Raw genomic sequence first — 22,678 nt, forward strand, 5'->3', positions numbered from 1 at the left:
CAGCCATCTCATCCTCTGTCGTCCCCTTCTCCTCCTGCCCCCAATCCCTCCCAGCATCAGAGTCTTTTCCATTGGGTGAACTCTTCGCATGAGGTGGCCAAAGTACTGGAGTTTCAGCTTTAGCATCATTCCTTCCAAAGAAATCCCAGGGCTGAGCTCCTTTAGAATGGACTGGTTGGATCTCCTTGCAGTCCAAGGGACTCTCAAGAGTCTTCTCCAACACCACAGTTCAAAAGCATCAATTCTTCGGCGCTCAGCTTTCTTCACAGTCCAACTCTCACATCCATACATGACTACTGGAAAAACCATAGCCTTGACTAGACGGACCTTTGTTGGCAAAGTAATGTCTCTGCTTTTCAATATGCTATCTAGGTTGGTCATAACTTTTCTTCCAAGGAGTAAGCATCTTTTCATTTCATGGCTGTAGTCACCATCTGCAGTGATTTTTGAGCCCCAAAAAATAAAGTCTGACACTGTTTCCACTGTTTCCCCACCTATTTCCCATGAAGTGATGGGACCAGATGGCATGATCTTTGAAGAGTAGATAGCACCCAAACATCTTACACTTGAAACTAACTGATTAACTAGATCATTACATTACTCTCCTCTGGGAGAGGGTATGAATACATTGTGGTTACATTTAGAGTAATTTCAATATGTTGGTTGGAACATTTTTTAAATCACATGCATAAGGATGAACTGTATGTTGGCTAGCAAGCACACTGTTATTTCTGCCTACTTGACTTTCATTTTTCTTCCTTCTGTAACATCCCCTAATTTTCCTTTGAGAAACAATTTGCAAATATGCAAATACAAATAGAACTACTAACCAAATTGTCTTTTGGTCAAGGGGTAGGGCTACGTAACCCTACCAAGACCAATTTAGACCTTTCCTCCCAGAAATCTGACTCTTGCATAATATAAAAATATGGGGAAATGGTTAATTTAATTCAAAATTTTGGTATCACAAAGAGAATGGCCATTAATCCCTGCTATAATCTCTGTCTCACTTGAAATATGCTTCTTTAGCTTATCTTTCAATTTTGTGAGCTGCCTCACATTTCTTAATAAAACTTCTGTTTGTTTGTAAGCCAACAAAAGTACCCTACCTTAGGATATGTAAACCATTGTTTCTTTTTTGGAAAATGTGGATAATGTTGACCTAATAGGATTTCAGTGTAACAAACGATTAAATGAGATATTCATCCATGTATTCGAATATTTGAGTGCTTATTATTGACCAGATGGGTGAGGATACAGAAACAGAAAAAACAATTTCAAAAGGGAGGAGTGGAAGAATGAGGCCACAACACTGTGAATGGAGGTGTGATCTGGACATTCTGTGAAGGGATGATCTTTGATAGAAGGAACACTTCCTTCACTGTGTTAGACTGAACCATACGAAATAGGCAATAGTCAAACTTTCCAACTTCTAAAAGCAACAATTTCATATGGGTAAGCCTAGTAACAGAAAGGAAGCAAGAGAAAGCAGTTACAAATGCAGACAGACATAAATTTAGGACTAGGAATTAGAAGAAGGTATTTTAACCTGTGTGGTTTGTATGAAAAATGTCTAAAATATTAGAATAGTTTGCGTAGGCATACATTTCTTTTTGAAATAAGTTTATGGGATCTGCATCTCTAATGGGTTTTGTATTGAGGAAATATATCCACTTTTTTGTATATTCTTAGTGCTGATGGGAAAAGGGGACGGGTTCCCAAATCTTTAGGTGTCTACTTTGGTATCTTTCTGTACACCTTAAAACTTCACAAATAGTATATTCTTTAACCCTCAAAGCTATTTAAAAGACTAAGATAACCTATACAGAAAAAGGATTAAAAAAAATCATGCTCAATTTTAAAAATAAACTAAAATGAAAATCAAAGAAATTATAAACCAATTGAATACTGAGAGCAAGAGTAGAGGCAAAAAAGTTTAACAGCGGCTTTTAAACCATTGTTCTTTGAATCTGTGTTATTGCCACTGCCTTTAAACTACCACTGGCTATTCTGTGAAGGTCTAGAGTGGGCTATCAGCCTCAAGAACCAATGCTGCAGTCTTACTGCAGTGCTGTTCCGCTTATGTCCTCAGGCTGCTCTATCACTCCTCCAGTGAGCTACCCAACAAATACATTTGTTGGGACTTTGTACCTCACACTGCTAGCACACAACACTGCCAACCGCACAACTTAAAGCCTGGGTAAGTGTGTCTAGATGACAAAACCTAACTCACAAGGGAGGCTGACAAAATAGGTCCCAGGTATTTTCAACATCTATAGAGGAATGAGTCTTTGTGTCTGAAACCCAAACTGACCAATGAAAAATTCCCCAAACATAGGAAGGGAGTTCAGATTCGTGATGATCAAAAAGACTAGCAAGCTTTCACGACAAGAGTTAATACAGTCCAGTGATAAAGGATATACACAGAGTGCTGAGAAGAACAGAAAAGGATTTTCCAATGAGTTATAAAAGTCACATCTATAGACAGCTATAGAAAAATCTTCAGTACCAATGGAATCAAAAGTTATACCATACCTTGTAATAACGAAAATAGTCTCGTTCTTGCAGCTTTTTTATTTTGGGGAAGATTTTGAAGGTGTTGAAGTTATCGATGCTATCTATGTCACACAAGCAGTCATCCAAGACTCCGGTGACCTAGGGAAAAAAACACATATATAATAGAAAAGATGTAAATTAATGTTCCAACCTTAGCAAATCTGTACTATTATGTAATAAGATAAATTATGCCTTCAACTTAGCCAGTATTTGCTGATTAAGATACATAACATTTAAAGCTGTCAATTTTTACAATGGTCAGTTAAATAAAAAGCAACAGAAGGATCCTAGGATGGGTATATATACCCATCCTAAAGAAATAAACATTCTTGTTCAGTGGTCAAAAAGAAAGGTATTGAATACTCTCACCCTTGTCTAAACATACACAGAATCCAAACAGTCACTGGAATACGAAAGCAGCTACTTCCAAGATTAACCTAGAAATCACAGGCTGTAATAATACTGCTGCAGCAACTCTACCTTTCTTTTAGACTCTCATTTATGGAACCCTTTCATGACAGACATGATGCTAAGAGCACTACATATGTTAACACATTTACCCTTTAAATACCTTATGAAATGGCACTATTCTTCTCACTTTACATAAAAGGAAATTAAGGCTTAGCAAGGTTAAAATAATTTTTTCTAAAGTAGACATAAAACTTAGTCCCAAGTCTACTGTATTTTAAATTAAATTATCTTATCAACTACTCAAAGTAATCAAAGAAGAGAAATTGATATTTACAAAGTGAATTCACAGTCGAAAAATTCCACAAAACATTCTGCGGCTAAATTTAAAAATGGTACTCATTAACATGCACAACTAGGATGAATCTTTATGGAATTATGCTAAGTAAAAAAAAAGTCAAACCCAAAAGATGAGATACTACAAGATTTCATTTATATAACATTTTTGAAATGACAAAAGTTTAGAAATGGAAAACAGACTACTGGTTGCCAGGGCTTAGGGACTGGAGTAGGGGATGGGAGTTGGAGTGGGGAAGCCAGGAGGTAGGTGTGGCTATAAAGGGACAGAACGGATCCTTGCAGTGATGACATTTTTCAGTATCCTGACTGCAATGGTGGACAAACTCATACCATGTGATATAAATGTATAGAACTAATCCGCAGATACACAAATGACACAAGTGAAATTGTTCATTTATAATATTACACTATATGTTTACAAAATGTGTGTATGTGCTCAATCATATCTGACTTTTTGTGACCCCATGGATTATAGTCCACCAGGCTCCTCTGGTGATTTCATGTTGGGATTTCCTAGGCAAGAATACTGGAGTAGGGTGCCATTTTCTACTCCAGGGATCTTCCTGATGCAGGGATCAAACCCACATATCTTGCATCTCTTGCATCAGCAGGCAGATTCTTTACCACTGTGCCACCTGGGAAGCCCTTACAAAATGTTACCACAAAGGAAAAACTGGATAAAGGGTAAATGACATTTTTATGTATTATTTCATTCAGAAAACTAAGATCATGGCATCTGGTCCCATCACTTCATGGGAAATAGATGGGGAAACAGTGGAAACAGTGTCAGACTTTATTTTGGGGGGCTCCAAAATCACTGCAGATGGTGATTGCAGCCATGAAATGAAAAGACACTTACTCCTTGGAAGAAAAGTTATGACCAACCTAGATAGCATATTGAAAAGCAGAGACATTACTTTGTCAACAAAGGTCTGTCTAGTCAAGGCTATGGTTTTTCCTGTGGTCATGTATGGATGTGAGAGTTGGACTGTGAAGAAAGCTGAGTGCCGAAGAATTGATGCTTTTGAACTGTGGTGTTGGAGAAGACTCTTGAGAGTCCCTTGGACTGCAAGGAGATCCAACCAGTCCATTCTGAAAGAGCTCAGCCCTGGGATTTCTTTGGAAGGAATGATGCTAAAGCTGAAACTCCAGTACTTTGGCCACCTCATGCGAAGAGTTGACTCATTGGAAAAGACTCTGATGCTGGGAGGGATTGGGGGCAGGAGGAGAAGGGGACGACAGAGGATGAGATGGCTGGATGGCACCACTGACTCGATGGACGTGAGTCTGAGTGAACTCCGGGAGTTGGTGATGGACAGGGAGTCCTGTTGTGCTGCGATTCATGGGGTCGCAAAGAGTCGGACATAACTGAGCGAATGAACTGAACTGAACTCTCACAATTGCATGGAACAAACAATTATCGCAATTAAAACTAAAATTTAAAAACAAAAATGGAATTCAGCCTGTTAAAGGTTATTCATGTGATCCACAGGCGAAATATATGCAAACAATGATTTTAAAAATGGAAATTTTCTAGTTGTTTCTGTCGCATGCTTTTTCCCTGGGAGTGTAAATGTGTCCCATTCACACTCTAGGCCCCTAAATAATAATAGGGGAAAAAAGGAAACAAAATACATACCAAAAAGCTTTTTAGGCTTTAAAAATACTTTACCCAGTAAGAATGAGTGAGTGCTCATTCTTACAAATTTTTCTTAAATTGTTGACTTTTAGTTAGTAAACTGCAGCATTTACAAACATATTATTTGTGGTAGGGGTTGGAGTAAGGTATACAAAATTACCATGTACTTATTTCTAACTCTTAAGGACTACTAAACTACTAAACAAAAACTTTGTGTATAACCAAGTTTTTAAAAATAGAAATTAGATAAGAAAAAGGAAAAAAAGGCATCCAAAGTAGAGAGAAAGAAGAAAACTCTATTTGCAGATGATATATACAGAAAATCCTAAAGACTTCATTCACTGAAACAGAAGTAATAAATTCAGCAAGTTCTAGGACACAAAATCAATATTTGAAAATAGTGTACAGTGTTTCCATACACTAATAACAAACTATCAGACAAAGAAATTAAGAAATAATTCATTTACAATCAATTACATCAAAAAGAATAAGATAATACCTAGGGAAAAAATAAACCAAATGGTGAAATGCCTATAAACTATAATATATTGATGGAAAATATTGAATAAATGGAAGGCTATTCCATTCTCATGGATTAGAAAAATATTGTTAAAATGTCCTTTGTACTCTAAGCAGGATAAAGATTCAATACATCCCTGTCAAAATTCCAACAGCATTTTTACAGAATAGAACAGTCCTAAAGATTTGTATGAAACCATAAAAGACCTAGAATAGTCAAAGCAATCATGAAAATGAACAAAGATGGAGGCATTATGTGCCCCAATTTCAAACTAGATTACAAACCTATAATCATCAAAACAGTATGATACTGGCAGAAAAACAAACACAGAAGAACAAAACAGAATAAAAAGCCCAGAAAGAAGCCCATGACTATATGGTCAATGAATATATGACAACAGAGCCAAGAATATATAATGGGGAGAGGACAGTCTTTTCAACAAACAATGTTGAGGAAACCAGACAGACAGCCACATGCAAAAGAATGAAACTGTACCACTACCTTACAGCATACACATTTGAAATTAACTCAAATGGATCAAAGACTTGAGCATAATAAGACCTGATACCATAAAACTACTGGAAGAAAATACAGATTTTAAGCTCCTAGACATAAGACCTGATACCATAAAACTACTGGAAGAAAATACAGATTTTAAGCTCCTAGACATCAGTCTTGGTGATGACTTTTTGGATTTGATACCAAAATTAAAAGGTAACAAAAGTAAAAATAAACATGTAGGACTATGTCAAACTAAAAAGCTTCTGTAAAGCAAAGCAAAACCACTAACAAAATGAAGACAACCTATGGAATTGAAGAAAATATTTGCAAATCATATCTAATAAGGGGTTAATATCCAAAATATATAAAGAACTCACACAACTCAATAGCAAAAAACAATCTGATTAAAAAATGAGCAGAGGAGGCTTCCCTGGTGACTCAGTTGTAAAGAATCCACCTGCCAATGCAGGAGGCACTGGTTCAACCCCACTCTGGGAAGATCCCACATGCCAAGGAGCAACGAGGCCCCTGCACCACAACTATGGAATGAAACCGAAAACCCTAGAGCCCATGCCCTTCAACAAGAAAAGTCACTGTGATGAGAAGCCCAGGCACTGGAACTAGAGAAAAGCCTGAGCAGCAATGAAGACCCAGCAAAGCCAAAAATAAATGAATAAGTAAAAGTATTTTTAAATGGGAAAATATTTAAAGATCTAAATATTTTTCCAAAGAAGACATATGAATGGCCAACAGGTACACAAAAAGGTGCTCAATATCACCAACATCAAGGAAATGAAAATCAAAACTATAATGAGATATCATGTCACACCTGTTAGAATGGTTATTATCAAAAAGACCAGAGTAACAAGTGTTGGTGAGGATGTAGAGAAAAGAAAACCCTTGTGCACTGTTGCTGGACTGTAAACTGGTGCATCCACTATGGAGAAGAGAGTATGGAGGTTACAGAAAAACTTTAAAATAGAACTACCACAAAATCCAGCAATTTCACTTTTTGGTATTCACCTGAAGAAAACAAATATACTAACTTAAAGATATATTCATTGCAGTATTATTTACAATAACCAAGTATGGAAGTGACCTAAGTATCAATTGAAGGATGAATAACGAAGATGTGGGATATATACACAATACACCCAGTAATGGGAAAAAAAAAAAAAAAGTCTGGCCGTTTGCAACATGGATGGAACTTGAGGACATTGTGCTAAGTGAAATAAGTCAGAGAAAGATAAAAACCATATGATCTCACTTTCATGTATAGTCTGAACAGAAAACAACAAATCCAAGTTCATGAATACAGAGAACAAATTGTAAAGGATATCTAATTTTTTTTTTTTTTTTTTGCACTGCTGCTAAGTCGCGTCAGTTGTGTCCAACTCTGTGTGACCCCATAGACGGCAGCCCACTAGGCTCCTCTGTCCCCGGGATTCTCCAGGCAAGAACACTGGAGTGGGTTGCCATTTCCTTCTCCAATGCATGAAAGTGAAAAGTGAAAGTGAAGTCGCTCAGTCGTGCCCGACTCTTAGCGACCCCATGGACTGGAGCCTACCAGGCTCCTCCGTCCATGGGATTTTCCAGGCAAGAGCACTGGAGTGGTGTGCCATTAGGTACAAAGTTCTAATGTTTTATAAAACACTTGTCGTTCTGTTTGTGCAAAATTTCTGTTCATATCTTTTGTTCATTTTTCTACTGGGTTGTCTTTTTCAATGTAGTAATCAATATTGCTTTTTCCCTATTCTATTTTAACCTCTGGAACTCATCATACTAGACCGTCTTATTTTATTCTTCATGTATCTTAAGCTCTCTATAACATTTACTATTCTGTTACCTTTCTGAGCTTCATTCTGAATAATTTATTTGCACTTATTTCCATTCATTTATTCATTTATCCAACGTATTTATTGAGGGCCTAACATAAGCCCTGCACTGTCCTTAGAAGAAAGAAAAGAAAAAAAAGACAAAAATTTCTTCCCTTCAGGTGTTAACATTTTCATAGGAGAGGAAGAAAACGCATGAGCAAAGTACAGAGTCTGTTAGATGATAATAAAGCAATATGGAGGAAAACTAGAAAATTGAGACAGGTGTTACAAAACTGGTACTGCTCATTTTTAAAGAGAGATAGGTACAAAAGGTCTCACTGAAGTTTCAGCAAAAGTTAAAGTGGGGAAGGAGCAAATCAAGCTTTTTTTTTTTTTTGAAGGGGGAGGGTGAAAAGAATTCCAGGCACTGAGAATACTAAATGCAAAGGCCCTGATGCAGTAAGGCCCAATGCCGCCCCAGAACAACAGGAAACAACAGGGAAGATTATCTAGCAGGGAAAAGGAGAATTGGTCTTCCCAGGTGGCTCGTTGGTAAAGAATTCGCCTTCCCAGCAGGAGACACAGGTTCAATATCTGTCTTGGGAAGTCCATGGAGTTGCAAAGAGTCGGACACAACTTAGCGACTAAACAACAACAAAAGGAGAATTAGGGACCTATTACTAAAATGTTGGCTTTTCTGAGTCAAATGTTTTCTCACACCAGCCAACTCTCCAACCTGCAGCATCAACTGGGTGCCCAATTCAATTCTAATATTATCTGGAATTGCAGCAGAACCCACAGATTAAGGGTTCAGTCACATAGGACTGCTCCCACTTCAGACACCAGTCCAAGCCCTGGATCACCTGTACTGACTGGCTATAAACAGGGGTTCCCACAACTTCCTTCTCAGGTTTGATAATTTGCTAGAATGACTTACAGAACTCAGGAAAACACTTTACTTATGTTTACTGCAAAGGGTCCAACTCAAAAACAGACAAAAAGAGGAAATGAACAGGACAGGTATTGGGGGTGCACGTGCAGAACTCCCATGCCTCTGAGCTACCCTCCCAGAAAGTCTATGTGTTCACCAACCTGGGAGCTCATCAAAACCCATTAAAAACTCTCTTAAGAGTTTTTACAGAGCTCAAGCTACTTCACCCCTCTCCCAAACCTAGAGGTCAGTGGGTAGGGACAAAAGTTCTAATTCTCTAAGTACTTGGCCTTTTTGGACCAGGATCATCATCCTTAAGCTCTCTAGAGGTTCCCACCTAAGTCACCTCAACAGCATAAACTCAGGTATGACTGAAAGGAGAATTCCTATTTCTCAGGAAATTCCAAGGTTTTAGGAACTCTGTGCCAACAACAGGGGACAAACAGCAAGCATGTTTTTGTATTATACCACACTGGGTTACACAGAAAACCACCGAAAAATTTTAAAGCAGAGGCTTGAGAAACCTATATGCAGGTCAGGAAGCAACAGTTAGAACTGGACATGGAACAATAGACTGGTTCCAAATAGGAAAAGGAGTACGTCAAGGCTGTATATTGTCACCCTGCTTATTTAACTTCTACGCAGAGTACATAATGAGAAACGCTGGGCTGGAAGAAGCACAAGCTGGAATCAAGATTGCTGGGAGAAATATCAATAACCTCAGATATGCAGATGATACCACCCTTATGGCAGAAAGTGAAGAGGAACTCAAAAGCCTCTTGATGAAAGTGAAAGTGGAGAGTGAAAAAGTTGGCTTAAAGTTCAACATTCAGAAAACTAAGATCATGGCATCTGGTCCCATCACTTCATGGGAAATAGATGGGGAAACAATGGAAACAGTGTCAGACTTTATTTTTTGGGGCTCCAAAATCACTGCAGATGGTGACTGCAGCCATGAAATTAAAAGACGCTTACTCCTTGGAAGAAAAGTTATGACCAACCTAGATAGCATATTGAAAAGCAGAGACATTACTTTGCCAACAAAGGTCCGTCTAGTCAAGGCTATGGTTTTTCCAGTGGTCATGTATGGATGTGAGAGTTGGACTGTGAAGAAGGCTGAGCACCGAAGAATTGATGCTTTTGAACTGTGGTGTTGGAGAAGACTCTTGAGAGTCCCTTGGACTGCAAGGAGATCCAACCAGTCCATTCTGAAGGAGCTCAGCCCTGGGATTTCTTTGGAAGGAATGATGCTAAAGCTGAAACTCCAGTACTTTGGCCACCTCATGCGAAGAGTTCACCCAATGGAAAAGACTCTGATGCTGGGAGGGATAGGGGGTGGGAGGAGAAGGGGACGACAGAGGATGAGATGGCTGGATGGCATCACTGACTCGATGGACGTGAGTCTGAGTGAACTCCGGGAATTGGTAATGGACAGGGAGGCCTGGTGTGCTGCGATTCATGGGGTCGCAAAGAGTCGGACACGACTGAGCGACCGAACTGAACTGAACTGAAAGGAATATGGAGTAGTACAAGGTGAGGATGAAGGGTTTCCCTTTTATATTGTATGATCATGGAAGGTGACAATTTAGGTAAGTGAACACAGCAGGTAACGTGACACTTAAGCAGAAACCTAAGAGAGTGAGCGAGCGAACCATATGAATACATGAGAAGTGTGTTAGCTATGTAGAGGAAACTGCAGGTCCAAGGGACTCAAAGCAAGAGGATATTTGCCATCTTTGAGGGATAGCAAGGAGGTCAGTGTGGCTATAGCATATGTTTAAGGGGGAGGAGACAGTGAGAAGAACAGATTTGAGGGGGAAAAAGTCAGGAATTTAGTTCTTAATACATCAAATTTGTGATACCTATTAAGTGGAAACATTGAAAAAGTAGTTAGATATATGGATCTAGAGCTGAGAATCCAGTCTAGAGATTCTGAGATATAGATACTAAATACCATATGAAAGTGAAAGTGAAAGTGAAGTCCTGTCCGACTCTTTGCAACCCCATGGACTGCAGCCCACCAACCTCCATGGTATTCTCCAGGCAAGAGTACTGGAGTGGGTTGCCATTTCCTTCTCCAGGGGATCTTCCCAACCCAGGGATCAAACCTGGGTCTCCTGAATTCCAGGTATTTAAAGCCAAGAGACTAAATGAGATGGCCAAGGTGGAGAGAAGAGAGAATGTAAGATTTGAACCTTGAGGTTCAAACAATTAGGAACAAGCAAGGAATTCTAATAAAGACTGGCCTGCAGAAGGGAAAGAAATCAGAAAAATATACTATCTTGGAAGTAAAAAAAAGAAAGAAAAAACAAAAGTATGTCAAAGACAGTGAGTGATGAGCTATGAAAAAAGTCTGCAAAATAGTTTTTAAATCTTAGGTTTAGCAAAAAATTCGCTTTAGCAGCAAGAAAGACATTAGTGATTTTGACAAGAGCCATTTTGGAGAAGTAGTAGAGGCAAAAGTCAGACTGAAATGGGTGAATGATCAGAATAGGAAAGATAAAGATAACTCTTTTGAGGGGTTTCTGTATAGAAAAGAGAAAAACTAAGCAGAGTCATAAGAGATGAGTGGGTCAAGAGAGAACTTTAAAACCGTAGAATTAACAGCATGTTTTATGATGACAGTAACAGGCTCAGTGGTGAAGAATCCGCCTGCCAATACAGGAGACTCAGGTTTGATACCTGAATTGGGAAGATCCCCTGGAAAAGGAAATGGCAATCCACTCCAGTATTCTTGCCTGAGAAATCCCATGGACAGAGGAGCCTGGTGGGCTATAGCCCATGGGATCACAAAAAGAGTCAAAACATGACTTAGCAACAACAATGGTCCATTAGAGAAGGGAAAAAAAAAAAAAATCAATGAACCAGAAGAGAAAGGGAAAATTTGCTGGTGCCATATCCTTGAACTGGAAAGAAGGAATGGGACCAAAATGCAAGTGGAGGGATTGGTCTCTGTTAAGAGTACAAACAGTTTATGATAATCTACAGAAGTCAAAATATGTGGGTCAGAAACTAGTAGGTGGACAGATGTGGATTATTCTGATTATTCCAACTTAGTAAAATATGAAGCTAAGAGTTAGGATGGAAAAGAAGGTATTGGGAGATTAAAGGAAAAAAATGACATAAAATGGTTTTTCAACTCAATAATCATTTTTTTCTGCTGGATATAATCACCCACTTCATCCATCAAGTTGTTAATTTGATTTCTAAAACTTCTATTTCATTGTTTTAAACTTTGGGGCCATTCTTTAAAATTTCTTGTTCTTTTTCATACTTTTAAGTCTTTATATTTAAACATGTGAAAGTGTTAGTTGCTCACTCCTGAGTTAGATAGTTAGTTAGTCTGACTCTTTGTGACCCCATGGAATGCTGGGCTGGATGAAGCACAAGCTGGAATTACGACTGCTGGGAGAAATATCAATAACTTCAGATATGCAGATGACACCACCTTTATGACAGAAAGTGAAGAAGAACTAAAGAACCTCTTGTTGAAAGTGAAAGAGAAGAGTGAAAAAGTTGGCTTAAAACTCAACATTCAGAAAACTAAGATCATGGCATCCGGTCCCATCACTTCATGGCAAATATATGGAGAAACAATACAAACAGGGACAGACTTTATTTTTCTGAGCTCCAAAATCACTGCAGATGGTGACTGCAGCCATGAAATTAAAAGACGCTTACTCCTTCGAAGAAAAGATATGACCAAAGTAGATAGCATATTAAAAAGAGACACATTACTTTGCTGACAAAAGTAAATCTAGTCAAAGCTATGGTTTTTTCCAGTAGTCATGTACGGATGTGACAGTTGGACCATAAAAGAAAGCTGAGTGCTGAAGAATTGATGCTATTCAACTGTGGTGTTGGAGAAGATTCTTGAGAGTCCCTTGGGCTGCAAGGAGATTCAACCAGTCAATCTTAAAGGAAATCAGTCCTGAATGTTCATTGGAAGGACTGATGCTGAAGCTGAAACTCCAATACTTTGGCCACCTGATGCGAAGAACTGACTCATTGGAAAAGACCCTGATGCTGGAAAACATTGAAGGCAATAGGAGAATGGGACAACAGAAGATGAGAAGGTTGGATGGCATCACCAATTCGAAGGACATGAGTTTGAGCACACTCTCGAAGTTGGTGATGGACAGGGAAGCCTGGTGCGCTGCAGTCCATGGGGTCGCAAAGAGTCAGACACAACTGAGTGACTGAACTGAACTAGACTTAAGCCCACCAGACTCCTCTGTCCATGGAATTCTCTAGGAAAAAATACTTGAGTGGATAGCTGTTCCCTTCTCCAGGGGATCTTCCTGACCTAGGGATTGAACCCAGGTCTCCCTCATTGCAGGCAGATTCTTTACTGTCTGACCCACCAGGGAAGCCCCATTTAAACGTGGTGATTTTAAATAATACCTGATTATATGAAAAAAATCCACACTTATTACAGACCTATTTCTATAATCTATATTTCTAAATATCACATTCATGTTGCCTTTGTGTGTTCTGTGATTTTTGACTATTAGCTTATTTTTCTTGACACTTCATCTTCAAAAATTCTTTAGGGCCTGTGTAGACAATGAATTCCTCCAGAGGGGATGGTAATGGTGGTAGTTTAATCACTAAGTCATGTCTGACTCTTTTGCAACCCCATGGACTGTAGACCGCCAGGTTCCTGGGTCATGGAATTTCCCGTCAGACTACTGGAGTGTGGCCATTTCCTTCTCCAAGGGATCTTTCTGTCCCAGGGATGAACCCATGTCTCCTACATCTCCTGTATTGGCAGGCAGATTCTTTACCACTGAGCCACCAGGGAAGCCCTCCAGAGGGGATGGATATTTGTTTTTACCTGTAAACTCAGAGCACACCAACCTGAGATTGCTACAAATTAAATTTTCCACTTGAAGATTTTCCCTTCACAGGTAGCATGAATTTGCCCTGTATAAGGACAGCTCATAGAAATTCTCAAGGCAGTTTTCCCCCTGCCTTCCCCTAGCATGTTTGTTCATTCTCCCCTTACTTGTGGTGGATTTCATTTCTCCTTATATTTAAGATGTAGCTCTTTGGAGCCCAAGCTTATGGTGAGGGCCCCTTTTACTTCCCTCTATTTGGGCAGACGTGGGTTTTATTTCTTGTTTATGCCACTCCATGCAGTTGTCAGAGCAGAAGCTCAAGGTCTTCAGAGTTCAGAGGAAGTGGTCAGGGTAATGGCACTGAAGCAGCACTGAGTCTCAAAGTTTTGGCTTTCCATTTTGAGGGGGGGAGGGGGGAGGAGGCTTTATATATTCCTTGCTTTCTTGCCAGCTCAGAAATGCACTTAGAAAAAATTTAAAATCTGAAGTTACTTCTTTATAGGAAGATTAACTTGTTACATCATTTGTATGCGCTATGATTTAAGTTTCTAGTGATTTATCATACTCAAGGTTGGCCAAAAAGTTCATTCAAATAAACTTTTTGCCCAACCCAATACAAAGCACACTTGCATTTCATTTACAAGAACATGGGGTATGTGTTGTACAAATGCCTACTTGTGAACAGAAATATTCTTCAAAAAATTAATTCTTCATTTTATTCTTTACTGATTTTCTTCCAAGTTAGTGAATGAAAGAGAAGAGAAATAACTGGCTTAGTTCCACCTTTTTATTTTCCTGGGTCTCCCTCTTTATTTCTATACCATAAAGAAGCATACTGAGATGCAACTGTATAGACCAGAAAGATACTCTCCTTCACTTACTTAACTGTGATATTAATCATGTAAGCTCTTTAAATGTCAGTTACCTCACTGCCTGAAAGATGTGTCAAATGAAATGAGACAATGTATTTTTTTTAAGACAATGTATTTTTAAACATGTTACAGATTAAAGTATGATTGAACACTGTATGAGTAAGTACCACTGGAAACAAAAACCATATGTATTCAATTTTGAGGACTCTTTGGCACATGCTACCTTGAATATGCACAAATCCTTAACTGTTGAACTACATATATTCATTTGGACATAATGAAATTTAAATCATATATATTCATTTGGATATAATAACATTTAGAGTACACATGCAATTATAAAACATTAATACACATTAATTTGTGATAGGAACCTAAAATGAAGCTTCTAAATTGGTGAGAAAGTATACAATTAAAATATACTATCTAAAAAGAAAGAGAAAATGAGAGAGAAAAAAAAAAACTTTAGAAAAATATCTAAATGTAAACTCTACTCAAAAAGAAATAGCCCACTAATAACTAGAAAATAATTTTATCAAAGACAATTTAGAAAATATACTTTTCATAAGTCTGGTAGATTGCCACTATCTATTTCAAGTGTTTCCAAGTGGTGTTGTAAGATAGCTTAAAGGATAACTACGTTAGTTACTTGCAAACCTGGTTTAAAATGCTGATTCCTGGGTCACATCCAGATCCATTAAATCAGAACAGTTGGTAGTGGGTCCAGAGAAAGTGCATTTTTAACATCCCACCCTCCCAAACTAAAAGTCCTCCCCTTTTATTTTTATTATTCATTTAGAAAATATTCACACAGGGAGAGGAACTGAGTATTCAGGCATTCTGGAGTTCAGAACACCTTAGGGTCATGAAAAAAAGTATCTGAATAAAGTCAGAAAAACATGTTTGCACTGTTACCGTCATCAGTTCAGTTCAGATCAGTTGCTCAGTCGTGTCCGACTCTCTGTGACCCCATGAATCGCAGCACACCAGGCCTCCCTGTCCATCACTAACTCCCGGAGTTCACTCAAACTCGTGTCCATCGAGTCAGTGATGCCATCTAGCCATCTCATCCTCTGTCGTCCCCTTCTCCTCCTGCCCCCAATGCCTCCCAGCATCAGAGTCTTTTCCAATGAATCAGCTCTTCCCATGAGGTGGCCAAAGTATTGGAGTTTCAGCTTTAGCATCAGTCCTTCCAATGAACACCCAGGACTGATCTCCTTTAGAATGGACTGGTTGGATCTCCTTGCAGTCCAAGGGACTCTCAAGAGTCTTCTCCAACACCACAGTTCAAAAGCATCAATTCTTCGGCGCTCAGCTTTCTTCACAGACCAACTCTCACATCCATACATGACCACTGGAAAAACCATAGCCTTGACTAGACGGACCTTTGTTGGCAAAATAATATCTCTGCTTTTGAATATGCTATCTAGGTTGGTCATAACTTTCCTTCCAAGGAGTAAGCATCTTTTAATTTCATGGCTGCAATCACCATCTGCAGTGATTTTTGAGCCCAAAAAAATAAAGTCTGACACTGTTTCCACTGTTTCCCCATCTATTTCCCATGAAGTTATGGGACCAAATGCCATGATCTTAGTTTTCCAAATGTTGAGCTTTAAGCCAATTTTTTTCACTCTCCTCTTTCACTTTCACGAAGAGGCTTTTTAGTTCCTCTTCACTTTCTGCCATAAGGGTGGTGTCATCTGCATATCTGAGGTGATTGATATTTCTCCCAGCAATCTTGATTCCAGCTTGTGCTTCCTCCAGCCCAGCGTTTCTCTGCATATAAGTTAAATAAGCAGGGTGACAATATACAGCCTTGATGTACTCCTTTTCCTATTTGGAACCAGTCCATTGTTCTGTGTCTGGTTCTAACTGTTGCTTCCCGATCTGCATACAGGTTTCTCAAGAGGCAGGTCAGGTGGTCTGGTGTTCCCATCTCTTGAAGAATTTTCCAGTTTATTGTGATCTACGCAGTCAAAGGCTTTGGCATAGTCAATAAAACAGAAATAGTGTTTTTCTGGAACTCTCTTGCTTTTTCGATGATCCAACGGATGTTGGCAATATGATCTCTGGTTCCTCTGCCTTTTCTAAAACCAGCTGGAACATCTGGAAGTTCGCGGTTCATGTATTGCTGAAGCCTGGCTTGGAGAATTTTGAGCATTACTTTACTAGTATGTGCTGCTGCTGCTGCTGCTGCTGCTAAGTCGCTTCAGTTGTGTCCGACTCTGTGCGACCCCATAGACGGCAGCCCACCAGGCTCCCCCGTCCCTGGGATTCTCCAGGCAAGAACACTGGAGTGGGTTGTCGTTTCCTTCTCCAATGCATTTAAGTGAAAAGTGAAAAGGGAAGTCACTCAGTCGTGTTCGACTCTTAGCGACCCCATGGACTGCAGCCTACCAGGCTCCTCTGCCCATGGGATTTTCCAGGCAAGAGTTACCTTCAATTTGACTTAACCATCAGCACTAATTGCTTCAAACCATGTCTCCCCTCATCATCCGGCCAGATGAGACACCTTTTCTTGTTTTGTTTTTTTTTTTTTTTTTTAGCTCTTAGTAGTTTTGCCACTCTGCAGCAGGTGCAGACTAGACAGCACCTGGCAGAAGCCTATTCAAATTCTACTGTATAAAAAAAAGAAGCCTTTATTAAGGCAAAAGACCCTGGGAAGCTATTGAGAACCGGCGTATTGAAAACCCTTCTGTAAGCTACGCCTCACAAAGAACCCCCTAACTCTAATTTATCGGCCATCACTCACTGCTGAGGGAGCCACAAGGTCAGACACGGGCCCCCCCTCTGGTACTTGAGCTCACCTGGCGACGCCACTCAGCAGACGGAGTACAAGCTGGGTAAAAATACAACGGTCCTGAGAGAGGCGAGGGACTCTCTAGTCCAAAAGTCAAGGAAGTTCAGACTTGTCCCCCTCGCGATCGACTTGGCTTCTGCAGGGCCGCTGGGTCTGTCACCTACTCCCCACCTGCCCCCCACCCATCCTCTGAGTTCCCCGCGGGGAGGGCTTCCCCTTTTCTCTGCGTGCTCTCGTCCCAGAACAGCCGCAGAGGTTTTCATCCCCGTCCCATCTCCCGCCACACTCGGAGCCGCTGAAACATCAGAAAGATAAAAACGAAAACACCTCAGGGGACCGTCACCATCTTCCTCTTTTTCCTGCCATTACCCCGTGTCGCCACCCCTCACACCGCAAGCGGCTCGCAGGCGTTTCCTGGGCTCGATGATCGGGGCTTCAGCCCCTCGGCTTTTCCGCTCGTCAGAAACCTCCCGGGGCTCCCTCCCCGGCCCGCCCGCGCCTCAGTCGCGGCCCGGTCGCCGCCTCCACCGCCGGCGTTCGACCGGGGGTCCCCGCACCGCCATCACTCCGGCTCACCTGGGCCTCGACGACGCTCGGGAGGAAGCTCAGGGTGACGAGAAGCTGCACCGCGGCCGCCGCCCCCTGCCCTGCGCCGGCCCGCCGGACCCCCGGGCTCATGCTGACCTCTCCCCCAGCCGCGGCCGGCCGGGCCCCTCGGGGCCGGGAAACGGCGGGCAGCCCGGGCGACGACCCAAGAGGGCGGTTCCCGGCGGCCGAGAGACTCCAGGGTCAGAGGTCTGCACGCCGGTCCAGTGGCGGAGGACGCTCTCCCAGCCGCCCGGCAGCTGTGAGTGAGGTTGACGAGACGAGCGCCCCCACTTCATCCCCCAAGCGGCCCCGCCCCCGGCTTCCCCTGCGCCCGGCCACGCCCCCCTCCGAGCGCGAGGCCTTGTGGGAGTTGTGGTCCAGTGCGGCCCGGTGGGCGCCGGCGGCCGGAAGGCGGGGCCGGCGGAGGGGGTAACTGGAGAGCTACAGCTGCGGAGACCGCCCCGCCTCCTCGGAGCTCCACGGCGGCCAATGACGCGGGACCACGCGGGCCTTCAAAACAAGAGGCGGTGCTGGCGGGTGGAGAGGAACGCCCGCCCTTCCCGCGGACCGCCGGCCGCGCCCCCTCGCCTGGCAGTTGCTCATGGAAACCCGGCGGGGTCCCCTCCCTCTGTCGTTAGCCCCTGACACCCGCACCGCCACGAGGCTACAGGATTCGCCCACGATCTAGGCAAACGAGAAACAGGGGCTCTTCGACTTTCAGTGTCTGGCGCTTCTTTGGCTCATCCACTTTTCTGTAGCCTCCCATCTATCGCCTGTGCCTAGATGAGCCATCTGAGACTTGTGGAGTTGGCTTCGGCTCCTCCATCTTACACGCCCCAGATGTGGATGTCGTCCTCTGGCTGGTCAGGCTCTGACACCCTGGTCAAGCTTTGACTCCTGTGTTGACCCATACAAACATAATGCACGTTAAAGGATGGGAACAAACCCAGGTTTATATAAAGTCTGGCAATGGGGTTGAACTGGGAGTGATAACTGGGTTCAGCTCCCACCTCTAAAACATTCTAGTTGGTTATGTGACTTTAGACAAGTTGCTTAACCTCTCTGAACCTCCGTTTGTCTGTCTCTAAAGTAAATACCGGAGAAGGCAATGGCACCCCACTCCAGTACTCTTGCCTGGAAAATCCCATGGATGGAGGAGCCTGGTGGGCTACAGTCCATGGGGTCACTAAGAGTCGGACAGGACTGAGCGACTTCACTTTCACTTTTCTCTTTCATGCATTGGAGAAGGAAATGGCAACCCACTCCAGTGTTCTTGCCTGGAGAATCCCAGGGACGGGGAGCCTGGTGGGCTGCCGTCTATGGGGTCGCACAGAGTCGGACACGACTGAAGCGACTTAGCAGCAAAGTAAATACATGCATACCCACTTCAAACATTGTTCTAGGATTGCATAAGATTTCATACATAAAGGGCTTAGTATGGTCCTAGGATAAAAGAAATGTTCAATAAATAGCTTCTATTAGTTTTATTAATAGTCTCGATCTCTGGTAAACTAGTAAGGCATCACCTTAAGGTGACCTTATAACCTTGTAATGTGTAGGTTTCCTGTCACTTTTATAACAAATTACCACAGATTTAGTGACTTACAGCAAATTTATCATCTTACAGTTCTGGAGATGAGTTCAATTAAGATAAGCAGGGCTACATTCTTTCTAGAGGCTTTCTCTAGGGGAAAAATATGTTTTCTTGCCTTTTCATTGGAAGGACTGATGCTGAAGCTGGAGTTCCAATCTTTGGCCACCTTTTTCGAAGAGCCAACTCATTGGAAAAGACTCTGATACTGGAAAAGATTGAGGGCAGGAGGAGAAGGGGGAGACAGGATGAGATGGTTGGATGGTATCATTGACTCAATGGACATGAGTGAGCAAACTGAAAAACAGTGAAGGACAGGGAAGACTGGCATGCTGAAGCCCACAGGTCTCAAGGAGTCGGACACGACTGAGTGACTGAGCAACAACAAAGAGGCCACCTACATTCCTTCGCTCATAACCATGCATCACGCAGTCAGATTTCACTCCCTCTGCTTCTGTTGTCACATGCTTTCTCTTTCTAACTCTAATTCTGTGCCTCTGTCTTGTAAAGGACCCTTGCAATTACTTTGGGCCCACCAGATAGTTCAAAATAATCTTCCCAACTCAAAATCCTTAACATAATCACATTTGCAAAGTCCTTTTTGCCACATAGGGTAACATACTTAACAGAACCTGGGAACTAGGGTGTGAGCATCTTTGAGGGGGGGCATTAATCAGCCTTCACATAGTGCTTTATATCATGCGAAGCACTTTCATAATTGGCTGGGCCTAGTGCAAAATGAAAATGCAAGATCCTGGCTCAAAAAAATAGTAAGAATTTCAAGACAACAACAGCAGAACATTAACACACAGGTCACATGCCCAGAAGTCAGCCCTGCTGTCCTTTTCTTCTTCAACACCTTTTTCTCCTGCCTCCAAACATGTCTAGTTCATCCCTGGCTTAAAAGCAAAAATAATTTTTACTTGATATGCTTGGAAGTTGTAACAGAGGTAAACTGAATGCACTAATTCCCTTTGGTTGTAAGCCACAAAAATCAGCTCTAGCTTAAAAAAAAAAAATTAAACTTCAGCAAATTTTAAAAGTGTGGAATAGTTTTTAGTACGCAGGAAGATTTTGCTGCTCATACCTCAGGAAAGGAAAGTCCATCAGGACAGCATTCAGGGACTCCAAGTAGAGTCTTTTCTAGGACACTGACGTTGGATTGAGCAACTCCAGTCATTTTAGTCTTTGTCCTGCCTATCAAAATTCAAATTTTTTCTGGAGTTTACCTTGGGGAGAGGGAGCAAGATATTTGATTGAGAACTGCACAGTACTAAGTGGGATGTGCACAAGGTGATAATACAGATGAAGATTGAGTGTTACTGCCTTCAATCATTAATGGAAGGGAAAAAAGATGCTGGTCAGACAAAACTGACAGTTGTCCCTTTCAGGAAGTCATGGATTTATTCAGGTACTCCCTTTGCACATACTTTTTTTTTTTTTTTAACCTCAGCATGTATTCACACATTCATTAAATTATTCCAGATATCCTGAGCTTAGAACACCAAAAAAAACCACCTCAGGACACTGGTAGCCCTGAAATAGCAACAATATGCCTTCTGTCACAAAGGGTCAGACAGGACTTAGTGACTGAACACCAACAATAACAACAAATGCCTTCTGTACTTTCTGATATTTTATCTATTAACACCATCTGGATTAGATGACCTTAATTACCTGGGGCGAAAGTGAAGAAGAACTGAAAAGCCTCTTGATGAAAGTGAAAGAGGAGAGTGAAAAAATTGGCTTAAAGCTCAACATTCAGAAACCTAAGATCATCACATCCAGTCCCATCACTTCATGGCAAATAGATGGAGAGACAGTGGAAACAGTGGCTGACTGTTTTCTGGGGCTCCAAGGTCACTGCAGATGGTGATTGCAGCCATGAAATTAAAACACGCTTACTCCTTGGAAGGAAAGTTATGACCAACCTAGACAGCATATTCAAAAGCAGAGACATTACTTTGTCAACGAAGGTCCGTCTAGTCAAGGCTATGGTTTTTCCAGTAGTCATGTATGGATGTGCTGCTGCTGCTACTAAGTCGCTTTAGTCATGTTCGACTCTGTGTGACCCCATAGACGGCAGCCCACCAGGCTCCCCTGTCCCTGGGATTCTTCAGGCAAGAATACTGGAGTGGGTTGCCATTTCCTTCTCCATGTATGGATGTGAGAGTTGGACTATAAAGAGGGCTGAGCACCGAAGAATTGATGCTTTTGAATTGTGGTGTTGGAGAAGACCCTTGAGAGTCCCTTGGATTGCAGGGAGATCCAACCAGTCCATCATCCTGGGTGTTCATTGGAAGGACTGATGTTGAAGCTGAAACTTCAATACTTTGGCCACCTGATGTGAAGAACTAACTCATTTGAAAAGACCTTGATGCTGGGAAAGATTGAGGGCAGGAAGAAAAGGGGATGACAGAGGATGAGATGGCTGGATGGCATCACCGACTCAATGGACATGGGTTTGGGTAGACTCCGAGATTTGGTGATGGACAGGGAGGCCTGGCGTGCCGCGGTTACTGGGGTCACAAAGAGTCGGACACGACTGAGTGACTGAACTGAACTGAACTGAAGGTGTAGAAAAATTGGCCACATTTCTCAAATGAAAATATTTCCAGACCTCCCAGATCTATTAATCTGAGAAGTGTCAATCAGTACTACTCTCTCATTGCAAATAATGGCAATTTACAGTTGATTTGGCTGGGACAGATTATTGCAGGCAGTTACAGGAGAAGGAAATGGCAACCCACTCCAGTACTCTTGCCTGGGAAATCCCGTGGACGGAGGAGCCTGGTAGGCTGCAGTCCATGTGGTCGCACAGAGTCAGACACGACTGAAGTGACTTAGCAGCAGCAGCAGCAGCAGCAACCTGGAGGTACAATCTTCGTGTAGACTGTGATCCTAATAGGGTCATCATGACTGTGTTTCCCATGGTTCTTCATGGAACCAAACAATCAGCCATGGATGACCTGAGTGTGCTTCAGCTTTTTGAATGAATACTGTCAAAATGTGTGAAGTCAAGATTAATATTTATACTTGAAGTATTGTCACATTTACACCATATACAAAAATATATTTATATTGGGTTGACCAAACTATTAGTTAAAGTTTTTCCATAACATCTTATGGGAAAACCCAAATGAAATTTTGGGCCAACCCAGTATTTATTGCAGATTTTGCTTTGCTTTCAAATACATCTCTCTGGACCCTTTTTTCCCCTCTCCCCCTACTTTTCACAGCATATCTCACTTCTG

General features: G+C 41.7%; 1 protein-coding gene across 3 annotated transcripts in view; it reads right to left on the minus strand.

The window, feature by feature from the left end:
- Positions 1 to 18,153, minus strand: part of ERO1B (endoplasmic reticulum oxidoreductase 1 beta) — a 72,131-nt gene extending 53,978 nt beyond the window's left edge. Inside the window, exons 1-2 of one of the 3 annotated variants that reach the window (XM_025284546.2) lie at positions 17,822 to 18,152; positions 2,536 to 2,655 (exon numbers count right to left, since the gene is read on the minus strand). In XM_025284546.2, coding sequence (XP_025140331.1) covers positions 2,536 to 2,655; positions 17,822 to 17,923 — 222 coding nt within the window. In that variant the 5' untranslated portion in view covers positions 17,924 to 18,152. Of the gene's footprint in view, positions 1 to 2,535; positions 2,656 to 17,821 lie in introns of all 3 variants that reach the window. The other 2 variants (XM_006075501.3, XR_006550719.1) reach the window with 2 other exon arrangements.
- Between the last annotated feature and the right edge of the window lie 4,525 nt (positions 18,154 to 22,678).

The sequence above is a fragment of the Bubalus bubalis genome, chromosome 4 (assembly GCF_019923935.1).
Source record: "Bubalus bubalis isolate 160015118507 breed Murrah chromosome 4, NDDB_SH_1, whole genome shotgun sequence".
NCBI lineage: Eukaryota > Metazoa > Chordata > Mammalia > Artiodactyla > Bovidae > Bubalus > Bubalus bubalis.